This window comes from Bufo bufo, chromosome 1, assembly GCF_905171765.1.
Source record: "Bufo bufo chromosome 1, aBufBuf1.1, whole genome shotgun sequence".
Classification (NCBI taxonomy): Eukaryota; Metazoa; Chordata; class Amphibia; order Anura; family Bufonidae; genus Bufo; species Bufo bufo.
In genome coordinates this window covers 793924456-793948205 of record NC_053389.1, presented here as the reverse complement: position 1 = coordinate 793948205, position 23750 = coordinate 793924456, and the positions used below count along the sequence as shown (strand labels likewise).

At 47.1% G+C, this 23750-nt stretch overlaps 1 protein-coding gene across 4 annotated transcripts in view; it reads left to right on the top strand.

Moving 5' to 3' along the window:
• TRMT1 (tRNA methyltransferase 1) overlaps positions 1 to 23750 on the top strand; it is a 31531-nt gene that overhangs the window by 6405 nt on the left and 1376 nt on the right. For all 4 annotated transcript variants that reach the window (XM_040415063.1, XM_040415061.1, XM_040415062.1 and 1 more), the window contains exons 4-15: positions 11114 to 11256; positions 12642 to 12829; positions 17881 to 17996; positions 18070 to 18182; positions 18405 to 18553; positions 18645 to 18728; positions 21090 to 21159; positions 21240 to 21374; positions 21545 to 21627; positions 21697 to 21805; positions 23066 to 23142; positions 23228 to 23347. In XM_040415063.1, coding sequence (XP_040270997.1) covers positions 11114 to 11256; positions 12642 to 12829; positions 17881 to 17996; positions 18070 to 18182; positions 18405 to 18553; positions 18645 to 18728; positions 21090 to 21159; positions 21240 to 21374; positions 21545 to 21627; positions 21697 to 21805; positions 23066 to 23142; positions 23228 to 23347 — 1387 coding nt within the window. The remainder of the gene's footprint in view (positions 1 to 11113; positions 11257 to 12641; positions 12830 to 17880; positions 17997 to 18069; positions 18183 to 18404; positions 18554 to 18644; positions 18729 to 21089; positions 21160 to 21239; positions 21375 to 21544; positions 21628 to 21696; positions 21806 to 23065; positions 23143 to 23227; positions 23348 to 23750) is intronic.

The following is a 23750-nucleotide window of genomic DNA, read 5'->3' as shown; positions in this document are numbered from 1 at the left end:
TAATTACTATCGGAGCAATGGGGAGGAGACATCAGCTTCTCTAGTGGGCGTTCCTTCTCCCTGCGCTGCGATTGGACAGAGCTACAGCCAGGGAGAAGGAACGCCCACTAGAGAAGCTGATGTCTCCTCCCCATTGCTCCAATAGTAATTAGCATATGGAGCAGAAGAGGAGACAGTAATGGGGCACAGTGGGCGAACGGAGCGGCGCCCAGGACTAATAGTAAGTGCTGGGACATCACTGGGCGCCGCTCTGTGTAGCCTAATACTTAACTAAGTCCGGACCCATATAAGGTGGTCTTTAACGCATAATACAGGAGGCGGGTGCCGGCAGCAGAATCGCATTGCCGGCACCCTGCCTCTGACGGGGAGCAGCGATCAGCGGCAGTTAACCCTCAGGTGTGGCACCTGAGGGGTTAACTGCCGCTGATCTGCTGCCAGTACCCGCCTCTGCGCCCTCCCCCCTCAACCCCCCCAGTATTAAAATCATTGGTGGCAGTGGCCCCAGGGTGGCAGCTTCTGATCAAAGCCCCAGCAGTGTAATCCTGGGGCTCCGATCAGTTGCCATGGCAGCCAGGACACTACTGAAGCCCTGGCTGCCATGGTAACATCCCTAATGCTGTGTGCACAGAGTACAGGGCAGCAGGGAGAGTGTGAAGTTCTATTCACCCTGATAGAGCTCTATTAGGATGAATAGGACAAGGGATGAAAAGTTCCCAGGTTCTAGCCCCTAAGGGGGGAAATAGTTATTAAATAAAAAGTGTAAAAAAACACACCAAATTATTAAGTATAAATCACCCCCTTTCCCAATTTCACATATAAAATATATAAACAATAAATAAACATATCGCCACGTCAAAAAAGTCCAAACTATTAAAATATTTAAAAAATAATAATAAAACTGCGTGATTCGCCATTTTTTAAAAATGCGGAATGCACGTGGCTTTTTTTGTTTATTTTTTCGCATGGTATCGAGTATCGCAATACTTTTTTATGGTATCGAAATCGAATCAAAAATTTGGTATCGCAACAACTCTACTCTGCTAGGAGGCTGAGTGAGATACAGGCGATCTCAATTAGGGAGCTGGGTAAAGGACCTGTGGTGATGTCACTGCGCTCATCACATGATCTTTTACCATGGTGATGGATCATGTGACGGACCATGTGATGAGTGCAGTGACGTCATCACAGGTCCTTTACCCAGGTCCTGAAGAAAGAAGACAGAAGAGAAGCCGGGCTGCGCAATCAAGTGGATTAAGGTGAGTTAAATTTTATTAATTTTTTTTAACCCCTCCAGCCCTATTGTACTATGCATTCTGTATTAAGAATGCTATTATTTTCCCTTATAACCATGTCATCTCCTAGCAACCGTGCGTGAAAATCGCACCGCATCCGCACTTGCTTGCGGATGCTTGCGATTTTCACGCAGCCCCATTCACTTCTATGGGGCCTGCATTGCATGAAAAACGCACAAAATAGAGCATGCTGCGATTTTCACACAACGCACAAGTGATGCGTGAAAATCACCGCTCATGTGCACAGCCCCATAGAAATGAATGGGTCCGGATTCAGTGCGGGTGCAATGCGTTCACCTCACGCATTGCACCCGCGTGGAAAACTCGCCCGTGTGAAAGGGGCCTAACGCTAGTGTGAAAGTACCCTTAAGTGCACAATTTCCCACTGTTATAAATTATACCGCTCAGGGAGTTTCTTGTCCAGCTAACTTAAAAGCGCATTCAACTAGGGCTATGTCCTCTTCTCAGGCGGAAAGAGCAGGTGCCTCCCTGGAAGACATTTGTAGGGCGGCAACCTGGTCCAGTGTACATACCTTTTTATAAAGCATTACCGCCTAGATTTTTCTAATACTGCTGACCTGTCGTTTGGACGTAAAGTCCTTCAGGCAGTGAGTAGCCCCCCCCCCCCCCTTGATATTATAATTTTGGATATCTCCATGTGGCCGTCATGGTGGTGATATGGAAAATAGGAATTAGACTTACCGGTGATTCTGTTTCCATGAGATCACCATGACGGCCCGTTATTCCCTCCCCAATTTATTTTTCCTTTTGAGTACGGGTTGGAGTCAATACCTGCTAATCAGATAATAAGAATACTATAGACTGTCTCCACTTTCACTCTGATAATTTTGGAAAGCAATGGTGTATGGTGGAGGAAGGGGACGTTTTAACCTTTATTTGTTCCTGCCCCTAAAGAGGTCAGGGGGTCAATCTACTTGTGGTCGTCATGGTGATCTCATGGAAACAGAATTACCGGTAAGTAAGTCTAATTCCGATTTTCCCTCCTATTAGGATCCACTCCTGACATTTGGCTTCATAAACTCCATTAAAGTGTAACCATCATTTCAATGATTTTTTATAATTTTTTTTTAAATCCAGCTCAGGACCGCCGTACGCAGGATTGCGTCCTGGCGGCGGCCCTGTTATTCCTCCTGGACGCGCCGGGCGTCATCTCGCGAGAGGCGAGATTTCCTGTGAACGCGCGCACACAGGAACTGAAGGTAAACGAGTGGATCTGCAGCCTGCCAGGCTGTAGATGAGATTTTTTTTTTAACCCCTGAAGGGTATATTAGACGGTGTTTTGATAACAGCGTCTAATATACCTGCTACCTGGTCCTCTGGTGGTCCCTTTTGCTTGGATCGACCACCAGAGGACACAGGCAGCTCTGTAATAAGTAGCACCAAACACCACTACACTACACTACACCCCCCCCCTGTCACTTATTAACCCCGTATTAACCCCTGATCACCCCCCTGTCATTAATCACCCCCTGTAAGGCTCCATTCAGACGTCCGTATGTGTTTTGCGGATCCGCAAAACACTGACACCGCGGATCCGCAAAACACTGACACCGCGGATCCGCAAAACACTGACACCGCGGATCCGCAAAACACTGACACCGCGGATCCGCAAAACACTGACACCGCGGATCCGCAAAACACTGACACCGGCAATGTGCATTCCGCATTTTGCGGATCCGCACATTGCCAGAACTATATAGAAAATGCCTTTTCTTGTCCGCAATTGCGGACAAGAAAAGGACATGTTCTATAGGCTCTACAAAAAACGCAGTGTTCGCCCGATCAGGCCTGATTTTGTGCGCACACTTGCGTTCAGTCCACCCCACAGCAGTGACAGAAATGTTATTTTTTTTCTGATCACTGCAAAAACACCGTAAAATCACTGCGGCGCTATAAAAAGATCACTTTTAAAGGGGCATGGCGAGTTCATAGAAGATTTTTTTATATTTTTTTTGGCACAAGTTAGCGGAAATTGATTTTTTTTTTTTTCTTACAAAGTCTCATATTCCACTAACTTGTGACAAAAAATAAAATCTCACATGAACTCACCATACCCCTCACGGAATCCAAATGCGTAAAAATTTTTAGACATTTATATTCCAGACTTCTTCTCACGCTTTAGGGCCCCTAAAATGCCAGGGCAGTATAAATACCCCACATGTGACCCTATTTCGGAAAGAAGACACCCCAAGGTATTCGCTGAGAGGCATATTGAGTCCATGAAAGATTGAACTTTTTGTCACAAGTTAGCGGAAAGGGAGACTTTGTGAAAAAAATTAATTAAAAAAAACAATTTCCGCTAACTTGTGCCAAAAAAAAAAAAACTTCTATGAACTCGCCATGCCCCTCACGGAATACCTTGGGGTGTCTTCTTTCCAAAATGGGGTCACATGTGGGGTATTTATACTGCCCTGGCATTTTAGGGGCCCTAAAGCGTGAGAAGAAGTCTGGAATCCAAATGTCTAAAAATGCCCTCCTAAATGGAATCTGGGCCCCTTTGCGCATCTAGGCTGCAAACAAGTGTCACACATGTGGTATCGCCGTACTCGGGAGAAGTTGGGCAATGTGTTTTGGGGTGTCATTTTACATATACCCATGCTGGGTGAGAGAAATATCTCTCTCAAATGACAACTTTGTATAAAAAAATGGGAAAAGTTGTCTTTTAGAGAGATATTTCTCTCACCCAGCATGGGTATATGTAAAAAGACACCCCAAAACACATTGCCCTACTTCTCCTGAATACGGAGATACCACATGTGTGGCACTTTTTTACAGCCTAGGTGGACAAATGGGCCCACATTCCAAAGAGCACCTTTCGGATTTCACAGGGCATTTTTTACACATTTTGTTTTCAAACTACTTCTCACACATTAGGGCCCCTAAAATGCCAGGGCAGTATAACTACCCCACAAGTGACCCCATTTTGGAAAGAAGACACCACAAGGTATTTCATGATGGGCATAGTGAGTTCATGGAACTTTTTATTTTTTGTCACAAGTTAGTGGAATATGAGACTTTGTAAGAAAAAAATAAATAAAAAAATCATCATTTTCCGCTAACTTGTGACAAAAAATAAAAAGTTCTATGAACTCCCTATGCCCATCAGCGAATACCTTAGGGTGTCTACTTTCCGAAATGGGGTCATTTGTGGGGTGTTTCTACTGTCTGGGCATTGTAGAACCTCAGGAAACATGACAGGTGCTCAGAAAGTCAGAGCTGCTTCAAAAAGCGGAAATTCACATTTTTGTACCATAGTTTGTAAACGCTATAACTTTTACCCAAACCAATAAATATACACTTATTGCATCTTTTTTTTTATCAAAGACATGTAGAACAATAAATTTAGAGAAAAATTTATATAGAAATGTAGTTTTATTTGAAAAATTTTACAACCGTAAGTGAAAAATTGTCATTTTTCTGCAAAAAATTTAGGTAAATTTCGATTAATATCAAAAAAAGTAAAAATGTCAGCAGCAATGAAATACCACCAAATGAAAGCTCTATTAGTGAGAAGAAAAGGAGGTAAAATTAATTTGGGTGGTAAGTTGTATGACCGAGCAATAAACCGTGAAAGTAGTGTAGGTCAGAAGTGTAAAAAGTGGTCTGGTCATTAAGGGGGTTTAAGCTAGGGGGGCTGAGGTGGTTATGCTGCAGGAAAGTGATTTTAGGAATATTTTGTAATCCACTTTATTAGGCACTTTTGTGAGCTTTTAGTTAAAAAAAAACACAAAAACAACATACTCTAAAGTGTCCCCTTCAGTGAGTACTGTATGTGTGTGTGGAAGTCTGTGCATGTGTGTGTGTATATAGATATATAGAGATCTGATATGTTATGCCTCTCTTTGACACGGTGCTTAGGGCATTGTCAAATCTCTGGTAACAGAAATCTCCGAGCAGTACCAAAGGGGTTTGAGTCTAAGATCACACTTTTTACCAATGGCGTCTTCTCACATGTGTCCATGACCAGTGATAAGAAGATCACTGTGACTGGCATAGCCCACCCACAGCCACATTTGCTATGATACTCTTCCTTGAATCCCGTGTCATTATGGAAGATAAAATTTGATTTTTGTACTTACCGTAAAATCCGTTTCTCGTTCAATTCATTGGGGGGACACAGCACCATGGGTATATGCCCAGCTACCACTAGGAGGCGACACTAGATATGAAAAAAGGCTGGCTCTGCCCAGGTGGGCTATACCTTCTCCACAGACACTAGGCTAATCAGTTTGTACCAATAGCAGTAGGAGAGAGAAACAAAAGCAAAGAACCAACATGTCCTGGACCGGGAAAGGAAAAGAGAACCGCAGCCCGGTGACAGAAAGAGAAATCAAAACAAAGGGTGGGATCTGTGTCCCCCAATGAATTGAACGAGAAACATATTTTATGGTAAGTACAAAAATCCAATATTCTTCTTAATGTCATTGGGGAACACAGCACCATGGGACATCCCAAAGCAGTCCTCGAGGGTGGGAAGGAAATCTCATGCAAAAAGTTGGGTGCACAGGTGCTGGAGAACCATGTGACCCAACAACCAAGGGAAACGCCCAGCTTCACCCAAGGTGGGAAAAATAAAGAAGCTAGAGAATAGGGAGCAGGGCTAGATGTCCTGCGCAAGAACAGAGAGTTGAACAAGTGCGCACGAGAGAGCCAGAGGAAGGATCTGGAAGAACCAGGGCTCCCCCTGAAGAAACAGAAGAGCAGCACAACTGGAAGGCATCTGTTGGTAATGACCTAGTGCTCTGCATATAGAAGGATGCTCCAGGAGGAGGATCTAGAAGAGGACAGACCCAACAAGAAAAATTAGACCATGGGGGGACCAGGCAGGAGAGAAAATGCCTGGGAAAAGGACAGGAGCAGTCCTGAACCAAGGAAAAAAACTTCCTGGAGACAAGCTAAAGGAAGACCCTGTGGACCACCCCTCGGCAAAAGGAAGGTGATTCCATAAGGCCTGGAAGCAAGGGAACCCGACCAGTAAGAGGAAAAAACTCTAAATTGTCTCAGACCAAAAACATGGCCTGTCCGTGGCAAACACCATGTGAAGGTCAGGGTAGAGAGGAAACAAGAAAGCACTGGAGGCTGAACAATTGAGAGAAAGAATAGCAAAGACTCACCATGGGAAGGGAGCAAGCCTTCTTCCACTGCATGGCAGGTTGGAAAACAGAAACACCCTATGACAGGAATGGCCAACCTGTGGCTCTCCAGCTGTTGCAAAACTACAACTCCCAGCATGCAAAGACTGCTTACAGCTATCGGCCTACCACAGGGCATGGTGGGAATTGTAGTTTTGCAACAGCTGGAGAGCCGCAGGTTGGCCATCCCTGCCCTATGAGAAGGTGGAAACCCCATCCTGCCAAAGAAACCCCATCCTGAGAAAGCAGCCAACCTCTGGGGAGGAGGGGGTCCTCTGTAATGGCCAGGAGAAGGGAACATAAAGACATGCGTCCTGTACAAAGGAGGCAAGAATCGAGCCTCAGAAAAACTGGAACAAAAGATCACTGTGAAATGTAAGACCAGAGAAATCCCCGGCCACGTGAAGTCTCAGGGGAAAAAAAGGAACCAGTCGCAGGCCTTGGTGATACAAGTGGAGACACACTCGTCTGAAAGATATTGGAGTAGAAGAGAGAGGACTCCAAACAGCCTAAGGAGGAACAATTCTCAATCGAGGGAAAGCTCCATCCCAGAAGTGGGCAATATGAATGTAACTTGCAAACCGGAGCAGCAAACTCCCAGGTACCAGGACCTGAACCTGGGAGACTGGAAGAGAGGTTAGAATCTCAAGAGGGAAACAAGCCTATGGGGGACCCAGGAGGGAAAAGAACCAAACCGGGCCTAAAGAAACCGCTGTCATACAGAGCATGTGCGGTCAGAGATGCCGTGAGTAGCTTCCCCAGCGGGAACCGGCCATCTAGATGGTCTAAGAACCATTGGGGCAGGGACTCCCAGCAGGATTACCCAGTCAGAGGTTCTAGTAGGGTCCACAGAACTGGACCACATGAGGACAATAATAGCCACCGTAGGGAAAAAGAACATCAACCATCCTAAGTGTAGTGACTAGAATACTGTATAAGGCCTTTTGCACACAAACGTATTTATTTTTTCCGTGTCCGTTCCGTGTTTTTTGTTTTTGTTTTTTAGGACCGTATGCGGAAGCATTCACTTCAACAGGTCGGCAAAAAAAACGGAAGTTACTCCGTGTGCATTCCGTTTCAATATTTCCGTTCCGCAAAATAATAGAACATGTCCTAATATTGTTCGCATTACGGACAAGGATAGCACTGTTCTATGAAGGAATGCACATGGGTGTCGTCCGTAGTTTTTGCGGATCCGTGTTTTGCGGACTGCCCTTACACTGCCCTGGAAGGGGCAAGTACAGCACCCTGGATTTTGTAAAAGAATCGCCAGACATCCATATGTCAGAAAAGGATGTGGAATTCGCCAGGGGAAGCCGGGAGAGACTACACTGACATGTAGAAACCAGCTACCAGCAGAGCACAATGAAACCCCCAAGGAAGGGGGAAGAAACTGACAGGTGCAGACAACAGCAAGGCCCAACCGAACGGCACTTCTGTCATGTAGCACAACTAATCAGAGAACATAAGGGAGTACCAAGAACGCCCGGACCATGGAAGAACTACGGGACCAGATGTCCGATACCAGAGCGAGCAGCGGAAAATTCCACCCACCAAGTAGGTGCTCACAATGCTGCATATCCCTGTAGGATAGAGCATCCAGTGGTGATCCAGGTACTCTGCCAGGACTGGGCCATGTAACTCTGTGAAAACAAAACAGAGATGCAATAACAACAACGCGAGTACTCCATCTTTGAAATGGGGTAACGCGGCTGTGCAGAATACAGTAGTACTTTATAGGGTTGACAAAGAACAAACCTAGCATGATGGCCAACAACCTGCCCATGGCGGAGGGAGTGTGGTTGTGTGGTGCATAACAGGACTGAGAAGTCCTGTTAAGTAGTGCGTCAAGCAATAAAGTAAAAACCATGCCTAGTACAGGGGCAATGAGAAGACTTGGTGCACTCAGAGGGCCTGGTTCAGGAGGTACTGCACCGGGTGTCAGATCTGAACAGGCCAGCCATATACTGGATCTAACAATTGCAACTCTACTCCGCCTAAGAAGGGGGGAGAACATATGGTTAACAGGTACATACTACAACCAGGATGGTTTGTCGGATACAGCGCCTTGAGATAGTACAAGTACACCGCCGAGGACGACTGTAATGGGGTGCCAGATGCATCCTAGAACCAGAAAAGAGTAATGAATACAGCGTCTAGGGATGGCACCATCACTCTGCATGAAGAGGGGCCACATGATTGCCTAGCACACATTAGAGCCAGGAAAGGGCAATGCAGGAGCCGTATGGGGCACAGCACTTGGAGATACTACAAATACTCCTCCTGAGAATAGGACTAATCTGGCTGCATGGTGCACACTATAATGAGAGTGGAGACATGGCTACAGCATCTGGAAATGGTATAGGTACTCCGCTTGATAAAGGAGTGATATGACTGCATGGTGCACACTAGAACCAGACAGGTGTGATGGCTACAGCCTCTGGAGATGGTACAGGTACTCCACCCAATAATGGAGTAATATGGTGCATGGGGTGCATTAGAACCAGACAGGTGAAATGGCTATAGCATCTGAAGATGGTACAGGTACTCCGCTTAATAAGGGAGTAATATGTTGCGTGGTGCACACTAGCCCCAGGATGGTGTATTGGCTACAGCGACTGGAGAAGTAATACGGTGCCCTGGAACACTCTCCGACTAGGAGGGAGTGTTGAATATAGTCCCTGGTAATAGTGAAATTACTCCAGCTGAAAAGGAAATACATTGAAACCAGGAAAGTCTGCCTGATACAGCATTTGGCAGTGGTACAAGTACCCCCCTGTGAAGAGGAAGGCATATGTACCTAGGACACCACATAGGTGGTCCGGTGTGCTAAACACCAGGATGCAGGGGATGAACGGGACCTATGAGGGGAGACCCTAGGCCGCTATTGGACTCTGCTTCCTGCCTCGATCCATATCGGGGGGCAAAGGACTCCTGGGGGAGGGCAGGGAAGAGCGCCATAATATCATCATAGCTGAGAATGGGCGCAGGCTACGGTGGAGGTGAGGGACCCACATGGGGAGAAGGTGACCCCTGAACAGAGTTTAGGGAAACCCAACTGAGCCCAGGATCCAGTCACCGCATGCATGCCAATAGCACAGCTACCCCCAGCCACCGCAGGAGTAGATGCAACCCAGGAGGAGGGATGGAGGGAAGGGGGACCTGCCACAACATGAACCACCGAACAGGGGCCCAAGATAATACCCCCCCTCCCCCCAACAACGCTACATGCGGGCGGGGGGCACTGTGAAGATGGGGAAAGCACCCTCTGGGAAGAAGGACATCCGTACAGAGACCTCTAGAAGGCAATGAGGGAGGCAACAACCCTAGAATAAAAACAGGAAGCCAGAAAAAAATGGCGGGAAAGAGTTTGGCCTAGTCCCGGCAGAAGCTGGGGGCTAGAGTAGATGGTGTAGCCGAAAATGAGGCACCCCTGACGGACTGATGCTGCAGGGTCCTGGGAAGTGGAAAAAAGCTTCAAAAGGCTACAAAAAAGGGTAGGCACGGAAAGGGGATCAAAGCGACAGATGCGGCCTTGTCCCAGCCGGAGCTGGGGACTAAAGTAGATGCCGCAGCCGAAAATGAAGCACCCTAAGCAGGTGGACACTGTGGGACCTGGGGAGGAAGCAATGCCCTGAGGGGGGGGTCATAGCGACCCCCATATAGAGAGAAAATGAGCCACACAGAGATCCTGGATGCCAGGAAAAAGGCGGGAACTAGCGTGACCAAGTCCAGACACAAGCCGGGGACTAGAGTAATTAGGAGGCTGAGGAAGGGAAGGACGGCCAGGGGAGAGAGGACCCTGATGGAGTACGGATAGATGGGAGGAAAGGAGTCCCTAACTACTCACCATCTGGTGTCTTTGGGCGCAGCAGGGTCACCGCTTTGGTAAATTCGCATAAGAGTGGGATTACCGGTACTCCACTGCGGATGCAGTAATGGGGGACTGGGTGACCGGCGAGTAGGGGATGCTACTAAAGTGAAGACCCCCTGCTGCAGGATAAAACCTGCATCTGTAAAGTGAAGAGAAAAAATTAAGAAAAAAGCAAAAAAAAAGTAGCAGCAAGACCTGCAGGGGAAGAGCAGGTCGTGTCTGCCTCCTACGGACACTAGACTAAAACTGATTAGCCTAGTAGGGTCTGTGGAGAGGGTATAGCCCACCTGGGCGGAGACAGCCCTTTTCATATCTAGTGTCGCCTCCTAGTGGTAGCAAGGCCGTCTCTGTTACAGTAAATAATTTTAAGGGATCGTCCATTTTTATATACACTGTTAGCATATTCTAAGTTATTATAGGGGGGTCCTCTGTTCAGGATCGTTATCTCCTCATCAGAGTGGAGGGCAGTTACATACAGACGGACCATCAATGTTATCCTTCATTTCCCCAGTGACGACCGCACGGGTTTTCTCACAGGTTACAGCTGATCGATCGCTGGGGGTCCCAAGCAGGGGGACACTCTATTATCTGCTTATTCTAAAAAGTAGGGATTGTAGAAATCGGAGAACCCCTTTACATGTGATCCAGGGGAAGAAGGACCCTGAAGAAGACTATGATACCCTCCACATACAGGAGGTGTCGCATCCCAATGTGCACGTTTGGTCAGACATGGCTCCTTGTGGACTGGTTAGGTGAGTGTCCCTTACTTACCTGTATCTTCTTGTCCTCTGCAGTTGTGGTGCCAGGAGAAAGGGAACAGCAGCAGAAGGTGGTGGTGGATCTGTCAGACAACGGCGAGGACTGCGGAATATCTGCCCCTGTGGATACGCCCGCTGCGGCAGAGAGACGCACGGTGACTGTCGGAGAGGCCTGTCCGGTCAGTGACCGCTGCTTGTACAGCATTGCTAGTGAAATAATTCAGGAGCATCTTTTCTTAGAATACTTTTGTACCATTCCAACAGGATGTGTATGAATAAATTGACCAAAGAGTACAATCCTTCCTCTTTTCATGGGGACGTGTCCCTACACGGCGCTGAATGGGCAGTGTCAAGCTGTGTAGGGACACACCCCAACTGATAACTACCTATAGTCCATTTATTCATAGATTTCCGGTAGGAATTACGGAGGTCTGACAATCTTTTCTGATCAGAGGTCTGACACCCAGGAGCCTCATCGATCATCGCTCCTGTGAGCGCCGTGGCCTTCTTGCAGCTCACCAAGCGGTGAGCGCCGTACGTTGTATAGCAGCTGTGCTTGGTATTGCACTCCCCATAACATGTCGTACTTTAAGTCCGGCCACCTCTCGGCATGCGCTGCCGCCGGTAATCAATCCCGCCCCCATTATAGTCAATGGGGCCAGAGCGGTAGTCCGGGGGCACGCGTGCACTAGCGGCAGGACAGATCCGACAGGCTGTTCACCTGCCTGAGTTTCTTGCCGCTAGTGTGAAACTAGCCTTAGCTGATCAGTGGGGCTCTTGGGTGTCGGACCCCACCAATCGGATACTGATGACCTTTCCTGAGGATAGGTCATCAGTATCAAAATCTCGGGAAAACCCCCTTTAACTAAGAGAGACATAACAGGAGCGCTGACGGTTCACTCACTGCGCTGTAAATGTATGGTGCAGCAGGCTGGCAGTGCACTTCACCCACAATGGTGTCAGCCGTGATCAGACAGAACTCTGAAGCTGGCTGTTTAACCCCCTTAGATGCCACAGTCAGTAGTCACTGGCATCTAAGGGGTTTGTAACTGTGTGTGACACCCTCATCAGCAATGCCACTGTGGGGTGCCGATGGACATTCAGAGCAGCCTGGACTGACTAAGGCCCCTGGGTCTGCCCTGTTTGTACACCTTTTTAGGTCCAAAGAGGGTGTCTGTCTGGGTATGGCAGTATATTATATCAGCGATCAGAAGATTGCATGTTCAAGTCCCCTCATTGGACTGAGAAAATAAAAAGCACTACCACAAAAAGTGTAGATGTGTACAGCATCAGGGAAGGGTGACAACCAAATGAATATGGCTACCCTTACAGCTTTCCCAGGGGTTGTCAGCCAGCTTTCCAAGCTTTTTGAATAAGCAAGTCAGGGTGGGGGGATGCACGACTAGGCCGGAGCCCCTAATGCCCATTGGAGCTGCCCCCCCCAGGTGCCATTGCTGATGAATAATCTCCTTTTAATTCAGTATTGTTTATTTTTCTTTTTCCTCTTCGCCCCCTGAACCTAATCTGTGGACTATTTCTCCGGCCATCTCTCTCTTTACGTCAGGAGGGTCTGCGTGTTCTGGAGGGTCTGGCAGCTTCTGGCCTTCGTTCCATCCGTTTTGCCCGTGAGGTTCCAGGGCTGCAGACCATCGTGGCCAACGACTTTTCTGCCAGTGCTGTGGAGCTGATCAAAAGAAACATACAGTTCAACGGCGTGGAGCACCTAGTGACTGCCAGCTACAGTGATGCCAGGTGGGTGACAGTAGGGTATACCAAGCCCGCAATCTGAATCCCACAAACACCATTGAAATGAATGAGGCCGAGCTGCAATAACACCACACACAGCAGAGCTCATTTGCGTCTCGCCACAGTTTCCGCACTAAAAACCGCATCATGACATGCCACTTTTTCATGCGGTGGAAAAAAATAAATAAAAAATCACGGGGCACACATTTGTGGCAAAATAAGTTTTTGAAAATACCTTTTTTGTGTGAAGATTCCCTAAGGGGTTAATATTTTACTTTACAGACGCTCTCTAGATTGCATTTGCAGCTTTCTGATACAGTATGCACTAAGCTTTTATCTTGTAGGGTGCAGACGCCAGGGTGCTCCTACATTTAGGGTCCATTCACACGACCGTATTTCTGGGTCCACAATTTTGCGGACCCATTCATTTCAATGGGGCCTCAAAAGATGCAGACAACCACTAATATCTAACCGGCTATTAACCCCTCACGTGTCCCAGACTAATAAAACATAACTTTTACTTATTAATCTTTAAAACTCGTGAGAAGATATTTAGTGAGCTAACTAAGGAGTTACAAACACTGTGCCCCATGAGAGATGCTATGAATGATGGGTCAGTAAGGTGTATAGGTAGGCGGGAGTGCACGGACACCGCTCTACCACACGCCGCCGTCCCCGCTGTATTAGACACCATACTTTGCTGTGCCTGATGTCTACTAGACCCCATACCTGGGGTGTAAGCACCAATGTGAAACCAGCCTTATGGCAGTGAGTGTTTTACATCAAGCACACAGATTGCAGCATAACTCAATGGAGTACAGCAAATGAAAACCTAAATTCCGCCCCCCAACATGTTTCACCAGCTACTCTGGCTCCATCCGGGGTATCGGGCAGACTTGCGTAACTAACGCTGGTAAGAGAATTTATCGGCTGCTCTCTCACTTCCTGCAAGAGAAAGCACCAATCCGAAGGGGGTATGTATCTAACTAGTTAATTGTAGGTGTTGTTATGACAGGTTGGTAGCGTCGCTCTTGAGGAGGAGGAGGTCCTGTGTGGCCAGGTGCGCAGTAGTAATCACCGCAAGCACTTACCCTCCGTACGTACCCATTACCTTCTAGTGCGCATGCACTGGGACTTAGAAAAGAGAGCCAGCTGCACAGTGGTGATCGCCACAAACACTTACCCTCTATTCGCGCTCACTGGTTCCCACTGCGCATGCGCTGGGACTTAGACAAAAAAACGGTCTAGGAATGACATTGCGGCTGCTCCTATACTTAGTTCATATTTGCCGCCAGCTCGTATGCGCGTGCCGTTAGATGGCCATTGCGCATGTGGGAGAACTTAACAGCAAAACAGCCCATTATCTTCCACTGCTCATGCGCTGAAACTTAGCCAGAAAAAGCCCGGCTGTGGATGACACTGCGGCTGCGCCTATACTTAGTATTCATGAGAGTTTGTATGCGCACGCGCGTGCCGTTTAGTGGCCATTGCGCATGTGGGAGAACTTAGCAACATAAATGCCCATTACCTTCTACTGCGCATGCGTTGGAACTTCAAAGTGAGACTCCACCAGAGAGTAATACTGCGGCTAAATTATTCTAGTTTACAGACCTCCTATGAAAGACCCTTAGGACTACATCATTTCTCTCTCTCATCATATTGTGATTGTAGTTATACAGATCTAATGTTTTACCCTATTAGTTTTGCATTTATAATGTTATACTTGCGATAGCTTGTGGCTTAAAGCCAGCATTAATATATCACATGCTTGACGTCTTTATAGCTTATGACTGATCAGCATTAATATGAAAGGGTGTTAACCCCATCTGGGAACACCTCTATCGGGTTTAATGCCCACCATAACATTACTGATAGTAGATCAATGAACCAGCGTTTGGATGTGCTCACAATATATTCTATTTATTTCTTCAACGTATATTGTGCGCTCTTCATCTTAGAGACATGATGAATAGGTAAAGCCTTCATTAAGGCCATTGGGGCTGAGGCTATTAAGGCGGTAAATCCACCTCGTCTCTTCTTGTAGGAGAATTCTATCTAGATCCCCTCAGGTTTTTTTGCACACACCCTAGAATTTTAGGGATTTCGGATCGCCATTATGGAAAGCTCTAACATGCCTTGATATTGTTGTATCCGACTTGGTATTAATACTGCTTATATGTTGGCAAATTCGTCGTTGAAATTCTTGATGTTTTTCCCACATACAATTTGGAACACGGACAAAGTGCAATATAGACAATGCCCATTGTTTGAGTGTTAATAAATTCTCTGATCTCATATTTTCTGTCATCCAGGGGATTTGTAAACCTCTTTTGCTTCTGTACGTATGGACAGAAGCTACATCTACCCCACGGGTAGGTGCCTACTGTATTGGACTTCAACCAAGTGGTTTTTGGTGGATCCGTAGAAAGCTGTGCACTAGAAAGTCTCTTAGATTTTTACCCCTCCGATACGTAATCATAGGCTCGGATGATACAACCTCCCTAAGGTCATTGTCCGTGCTTAAAACATGCCAGTGCTTTTGTAGGATTTGAAACACCCTACGGTGTTGTGCATCAAATGTGCCAATACAGGGGTAAAGATCTAAGAGACTTTCTAGTGCACAGCTTTCATAGTACGGATCCACCAAAAACCACTTGGTTGAGGTCCTATACAGTAGGCACCTACCCGTGGGGTAGATGTAGCTGCTGTCCATACGTACAGAAGCAAAAGAGGTTAACACCCTTTCATATTAATGCTGATCACAGTCATAAGCTATAAAGACGTCAAGCATGTGATATATTAATGCTGGCTTTAAGCCACAAGCTATCGCAAGTATAGCATTATAAATGCAAAACTAATACGGTAAAACATTAGATCTGTATAACGACCATCACAATATGATGAGAGAGAGAAATGATGTAGTCCTAAGGGTCTTTCATAGGAGGTCTGTATACTAGAATAATTTAGCCACAGTATGACTCTCTGGTAGAGTCTCACTTTGAAGTTCCAACGCATGCGCAGTAGAAGGTAATGGGCATTTATGTTGCTAAGTTCTCCCACATGCGCAATGGCCACTAAACGGCACGCGCGTGCGCATACAAACTCTCATGAATACTAAGTATAGGCGCAGCCGCAGTGTCATCCACAGCCGGGCTTTTTCTGGCTAAGTTTCAGCGCATGAGCAGTGGAAGATAATGGGCTGTTTTGCTGTTAAGTTCTCCCACATGCGCAATGGCCATCTAACAGCACGCGCATGCGCATACGAGCTGGCGGCAAATATGAACTAAGTATAGGAGCAGCCGCAATGTCATTCCTAGCCCGTTTTTTTGTCTAAGTCCCAGCGCATGCGCAGTGGGAACCAGTGGGCGCGAATAGAGGGTAAGTGTTTGCGGCGATCACCACTGCGCAGCTGGCTCTCTTTTCTAAGTCCCAGTGCATGCGCACTAGAAGGTAATGGGTACGTACGGAGGGTAAGTGCTTGCGGTGATCACTACTGCGCACCTGGTCACACAGGACCTCCTCCTCCTCAAGAGCGACGCTACCAACCTGTCATAATAACAACACCTACAAGTAACTAGTTAGATACATACCCCCTTTGGATTGGCGCTTTCTCTCGCAGGAAGTGAGAGAGCAGCAGATAAATTCTCTTACCAGCGTTAGTTACGCAAGTCTGCCCGATACCCCGGATGAAGCCAGAGTAGCTGGCGAAACATGTTGGGGGGCGGAATTTAGTTTTTCATTTGCTGTACTCCATTGAGTTATGCTGCAATCTGTGTGCTTGATGTAAAACACTCACTGCCATAAGGCTGGTTTCACATTGGTGCTTACACCCCAGGTATGGGGTCTAGTAGACATCAGGCACAGCAAAGTATGGTGTCTAATACAGTGGGGACGGCGGCGTGTGGTAGAGCGGTGTCCGTGCGCTCCCGCCTACCTATACACCTTACTGACCCATCATTTATAGCATCTCTCATGGGGCACAGTGTTTTTAACTCCTTAGTTAGCTCACTAAATATCTTCTCACGAGTTTTGCTGTCCGCATCCGTAGTTCCGTTCCCTGGCCCCGCAAAAATAGGCATTTCTATCATAGGGCTGGCCGTGTGCGTTCCACATTTGGCCGGTTTGAGGACAGCAATTTGAGGGCTGCAAAACATTTATGGTCGTGTGAATGGACCCTTACACCCTCGTGCATGACCCATGATGGGTGCAGTGACAGCCAGAGGTTACGTACCTGCACTGCATACACCAGTGTATAGAGGAAGCTGTGGAGACCTTCACTTCATCTCACGGGTGGAGCCAGGCACATCCGAGCTCTTCTTGCCTCATACGTAAATAATGTCATGATTAATATTCACATGAATGCAGCCTGTCGCTAACACGCTATGTCACTGACTCATCACCTCTGCAATTATATATAATGACTGTTTATTGGAAACAATGGAGATGTCATAAGGTTGGCTTTGTAAACAGCTTTAAGGTGTGCTGCATGAAAACTACATAAAATTGTCTGCCTGCAGCCACCACTAGGGGGAGCTCAAAGCTAAATGCTTTAACTACTGATGACCTATCCTTTAAACAGGTCATCAGTATTTGATCGGTGAGGGTCCAACACCGGACACCCCCGGCGACTGGCGCTCCCAAGTAGCACCTTGGCCTTCCTGCAGCTTTGCCAAGGCCACGTGACATCACGTTCATCAGTCACATGGCCTAAGCACAGCTGCTATATTGTGTACGGAGCTGCGAGAAGGCTGCGGCACTACTGCGAGCACTGGTGCCTTCCTAAATGGCTGATCAACAGGAGTCCTGGGTGTTGGCCACCACCGATCAAATAACGATGACCTGGTGAGGATAGGTCAGCAGTATAAAGTCTCGGAAAACCCCTTGAGGCTCGACTGCTCCCTCTAGTGGCGGCTGCCAGCAGTCAGAAATGTAGGATTTCACCCAAGAATTCCTTGCCATTTTCTTCAAGAACTCTGGATGTAAAGGAGAAATGATTGAGGTTTTAGATCCTGGAAGTGTGTGACCAAAAGGTGTAATCTCCCTGTTTGTGCCTACAGGATGCTGATGTATAACAGGATGGGAAAACATGATCGCTTTGATGTTATAGATCTGGATCCCTATGGGAGCCCTGCCATGTTCCTGGATGCTGCGGTGCAGAGCGTCGGTGACGGAGGTAGGTGGCGGTGTTGGCTGAGCTGTGGCGCGCGGCCTTGTGAATACAACGGCTGAACCTGTCTCCTCTGCAGGGCTGCTCTGTGTTACTTGCACTGACATGGCCGTGCTGGCAGGAAACAGCGGAGAGACGTGTTACGGGAAATATGGCTCCATGTCCCTGAAGTCCAGATTCTGCCATGAAATGGTGAGCGCTGTTGTAGGGCAGAAGTTTCATCCCTAACATTTTGGTTCTTTGCAAAGGGAAGAGGGTTGCATAAGTTTTTTTTTTTCATGACTAAAGGTTTATTGCCACTAGGTGGCGCACCATATGGGGTCGAGTGTAATAAACCAAATTTTGCACCTCTTATAATTGCTGGCCACACTGTGCAGTCCCATCGCGATCTTCCTGTGATTCTGCCTTCCACAGGCTCTGCGTATTCTCTTACACAGCATAGATCTGCGCGCCAATTGTTACCAGCGTTATATAGTTCCGCTGCTCAGCATTTCCGCCGACTTCTACATCCGCGTATTTGTGAGAGTCTTCACCGGACAAGCCAAGGTGAAAATGTCCGCCAGGTAAGTGCTGGTACAGAGACCCTACAAATGCATCTAGTATTAATATGGATAACCACAAATCCCCCCCCCCCCCCCCTATTTATCTTCGTAGTAAGCGAGCCATGGTGTACAATTGTGTGGGCTGTGGAACGTACCATCTGCAGCGTATGGGGAGAGCTGTTGCTCATGGAAACAAGTAAGTTGCATCCATGCTAGTTACTGTTTTACAGAAAACCTCTTGAAGGAAGACAGTGGTTAGGGTGCCACTAAATACTTAAAGCGTAGAAGCTTGTGAAGACATTGACGCTCTAGTTAACCCATTTGCGACCAGCGCCATACATGTATGGTGCTGGTTGAGTCTTTAAAGAATGCACCTGCTCACGGGTGGAGCAGGCTCTATGGTTCTGCTGTCTTAGGAAGACACCCTGAGCCTAATGTCTGCGATCGGCAATGCCACCAATTGCAGACATCTAACCTCTCAGATGCTGTGGTCAGTTCTGAGGCAGCTTTCCCCAGGAGCATTGCGCTCCCGGGGCCTGAAAGGCGTCCCTATGTGGAGATCGGTGAAGCCATTTGTTGGTGGTGGTGACCTGGAGGCTATTAGGCCTACCACAGTCTATTCCTATGGAGATCTGCAGTTAGCAGTGTTCCATAGGAATGTATTGAATCTCCCATGGACTGCATTTATTTAAGAAGCCATCTAAGGATTGCATGTTACTGTCCCCTAGGGGGATTTAAAAAAATAAAATAAAATAAGTAAAATAGATATATATTCGAATCACCTTTTTTTTTTTTTCCCCCCATATTAAAAAATAAAATAAATAAATATTAATGTGCGCTGCAGTGTTCCAAATCGCCCGTGCTATTAAAATATAAATGTATTTATTCTGTACGGTGAACGCCGTAATGGAAAAGTTCAACAAAATAGCTGATTTCAATATTTTTCATCTCTTGCCTTCCCAAAATAAATTTTTTATAAAAAGTGATTAAAAAGTCACACGCTCCAAAATAGTGTCAATAAAAACTACAGATTGTACCACAAAAGTGGTGGAGAGTCCTCGCACAGCTCTAACTATATAAGGGGGTCAGAATATGGCAATGAAAAGACAAAAAAATTTTTTTTATTAAAGTTATTTTGTTTGTCAACTTTTCTTAAAATCACGGATAGTGACTTTTTTTTTTTTTTACAAATTAGAAAACCATAATGAATGTAAAAGATAAGTACCGTATTTTTCGCCCTATAAGACGCACCGGCCCATAAGACGCACCTAGGTTTTTGGGGAAGAAAATAAGAAAAAAGATATTTTTAACCAAAAGGTGTGCTTCTGGTGGGTTTGAAACTAATGGTGGTCTGTGGATGGCACTATTACTGGGGATCTGTGAAGGACACTGTTATGGGGGGGGATCTGTGGATGACGGACACTGTTATGGGGGGGATCTGTGGCTGGCACTGTTACAGGGGGGGGGGGGAATCTGTGGATGGGACTGCTACAGGGGGGGGGATCTGTGGATGGCACTGTTATATATGTGCCATCCACAGACCCCCCCCCCCACAACAGTGCCATCCACAGACCCCCCCCCCAAGCCCATAACTGTGCCATCCACAGATGTCCCCCATAAAAATGTCATCCACAGACCCCCCCCCCCCCCCCCCCCCCCGCCGCTCCAGTATACTAATATAAAATGTCTTATTCAATTAATAGTTATTAAACATGCCCCCTCACTCCTAATAGTACCGTACATCCTAACTGCTTCAGTAGAATGCAGGCAGGCCGGGCGGCCGGCGCGTCACTCACTGACGTCACTTGCCTGCGCCACCTGCTTCATTCATAAAGTAGGCGGCGCAGGCACGTGACATCAGGGAGTTACGATGCCGCCCGCCCGGCCTGCCTGGCATGTTTAATAACTATTATTGAATAAGGCCTTTTATATTAGTATACCAGCGGGGCTATAGTACACTGACTGCACCGCCCCGCCGCTATTGCCGGCCCCCAGCCCCTCCCCGATCGCTCGTACATCGCAGTTTGCGATGTAAAACTGACAGCATTCGCCCCCTTAAGACATTTTCCCCCCATTTTGGGGGGAGAAAAAGTGCGTCTTATGGGGTGAAAAATATGGTAACCCATGTGTATAGCTCAACATACTGATAACACCAGCACTTACTGTGAGCTGTAAAATAATTACCACCAAAGTAATCTAGTCAAGTACCACAAGCCTCAAAAAAAAAAAAAAAAATATCTAAAAAATCATGGACACTGGAAAAAAGTTGCCTATTTTTAGGTGCTGTCCAGGAATTTCTGGCCAGTTGTTAACCCTGGCTGTAATCCAGTAAGTGTGCATGCTAGGAGTCGTAGATTCACCACCGCTGGAGTGCCGAAGGTTGCTGGACTCTGCAGTAGTAAATGGTGCCATTAGAAAGCACAACTTTGTCCTTCAAAAAAACATAGAAAAATAAAAAAAATGGCTCCAGGAAGGCAGGGAGTGAAAAATGAAAATGCAGAAATGGAAAGTTGCCATGTCAGGAAGTGGTTAATGGATGCAATCTTTCTTTGAACAGTATGAAGTACTCTGCCGGGACAGGACCCCCCATAGGAACCAGCTGTGAGTTCTGTCAGCAGAAGCATCAGGTAGAGCCACTGCCCCCCCCCTTCACATTTTGGCCGTTGGTCCGGTGTACGCACCATGTAACGGTGTGCTCGTGTTGTAGGTTGGAGGACCCATCTGGGCTGAGCCCCTGCACGATGTGACCTTCGTACAGAAAGTTCTGGTCGCCTCGGAGAGATGTCCAAAACGCTTCAACACCTCCGACAGGATAGAGGGAATGCTGAGCGTGGTGACTGAGGTGACGGAGCGCCCCCTTGTGGCTTCATCTGCCAGCCTTACGCATGTCATGTTGTTAGATAGATATAGTTGAATTTTTGCCTTTCAGGAACCTGGGAAAGCTGAGTGACAGGTCCCCCCCCTCTCTCATAACCATGTCTGTATGAATTAGAATTTTATTCTTGTTTGCAGGAGTTGAATATCCCCTTATATTACACCATGGACAACCTGAGCAGCACCGTCCGCTGTAACACACCCTCTCTGCTCCAGTTCCGGTGAGTCCTTGTACTTCAGGCACCCCTTCCTTTACATTTACACCCGGGACATAACCCTCTTCTTCCTAGGTCTGCCCTGCTGCATGCTGGGTACAAGGTCTCCCTGTCACATGCCTGCCAGAACGCCATAAAAACGGACGCTCCCCCCTCCATCATCTGGGACATAATGAGATGCTGGGTGAGTGATGTTTTCTGAAGTCACCACTAGGGGGAGCTCAAGGCATAGAGATTTTACAGCTTCCAATTGAGTTCAATGGTAACTGAATACATTCATTTGAACGGAGTTTCGCCCTAACGGAGGCACCTTGCCTAAGCCATATCCCCCAGCAGGGCCTGATGCATCTGTGACATGCTGCACGGGGGAGAGGCAGTGGCGCATTGCACCTAGTGTTAACAGAGCTCCGTTATGAAGTGAAGATTAAAGGGTTGATGGCATTGCCTTAGGATAGGTCATGAATATGCGATTGCTGAGGGTCTGACATTCTGCGCCCCCACCAATCAGCTGTTCCCTGCAATCTCTGGAACTAGCACAGCTCCGTTCAGTGTCGTGGCCGTGCCGCACTGAAGTGTATAGGAGCTGAGCTGCAGTCACTTGGCACGGCCACGACACCGCGAACAGAGCTTCCTGTTATAGAGGCAGCAGGGAACAGCTCAGAGGTCAGATACTGATGACCTACCCTGAGGATAGGTCAACTATATAAGCAGCCTGGAAAACCCCTGGTCATATATTGATGACCTGTCTGCAGGATAGGACATAATTCTCAGATCGACGGGGGCCCGGTTTCCGGCACCACCATTAGGCTACATGCACACAACCGTATGTGTTTTGCGGTCCGCAAAAAAAAAAAACATGGATGACATCCGTATGCCATCTGTGTTTTTTTATTTATTTATTAAATAAGTCGGTCGGACCCCCGTCAATCTGATATTGATGACCTATTCTGCAGATAGATTATCAATATAGCAAGAGTGGAGAACCCCTTTAAGGACCCTGTCCATATGTGCGTGATAAAACATGATAAAAAAAAAAGTTAGAAAACTTGTTAGATCTTCACTCGGGTGGGTCCCGATTTATTGCTGGTCTTGTGTTGTAAATTCTATAGTTTTATCTTGTTTCTGGGAAAGCTGAGTGATAGCCATGACTGGTATTGCCAATTATATCCACCAATGGTGCAGTCGGCACTCCGTTGATTCAGTGGCGCGGTGCTCGTGTCCCGGATCAATCTCCCATGGATGCTATGCACTGGAGTGCCGCTCTTGTTTTGCATAGCGTCCATGGTATTGCCAGTGTCACCAGTGCTCCCCCCTTCCTGCTATAGAAACGATATAACTGCCATATGATCAGGTAACTTGATATGAATCCGGCAGGATTTCTGAACCATGAAGTGCTGGAGTAAAGGATTTCTGTGTATTAGACATAGCTTCTGTCCCCCAACAGGAGAAACTGAACCCGGTGAAAAGAGAGAAACTGTCGGAGACCTGCCCGGCCTATCACATCCTCGGTGCAGAGCCCAGGTCGGTGTGTGATGTAATGTGTCCGTCTATTGTAACCAGACGGCCGTCAAGTCTCTCCGTGGTAATTTTGCTCTTTTCTTTGCAGGATTCAGGCTAATTTTGAAATCAGACAAGATGCAAATCCAAACTCACGGAAGTTGGGCTTGAAAAGATTTCAGGAAAATCCAGAGGCCTACTGGGGACCTAAAGCCCGAGCCAAAGCTGGGTAATTATATAGTCCGTTACCTGTCTTAGGCTATTTTCACACTGGTGTTTTGGCTTTCCGTTTTTGAGATCCATTCAGGGCTCTCACATTTGGTCCAAAACGGATCAGTTTTGCCCTAATGCATTCTGAATGGATAAGGATCCGCTCAGATTGCATCAGTTCAGTCTCCATTCCGCTCTGGAGACGGACACCAAAACCAAAACGCTGCTTGTCCATCTGATGAAACTGAGCCAAACGGATCCGTCCTGACACACAATGGAAGTCAATGGGGACGGATCCGTTTTCACTGACACAATTTGGCACAATAGAAAACGGATCCGTCCTCCATTGACTTTCAATGGTGTTCAAGATGGATCCGTTCTGAACGGTTGTATTATCTGAATGGATCCGCACAAAACGCGAG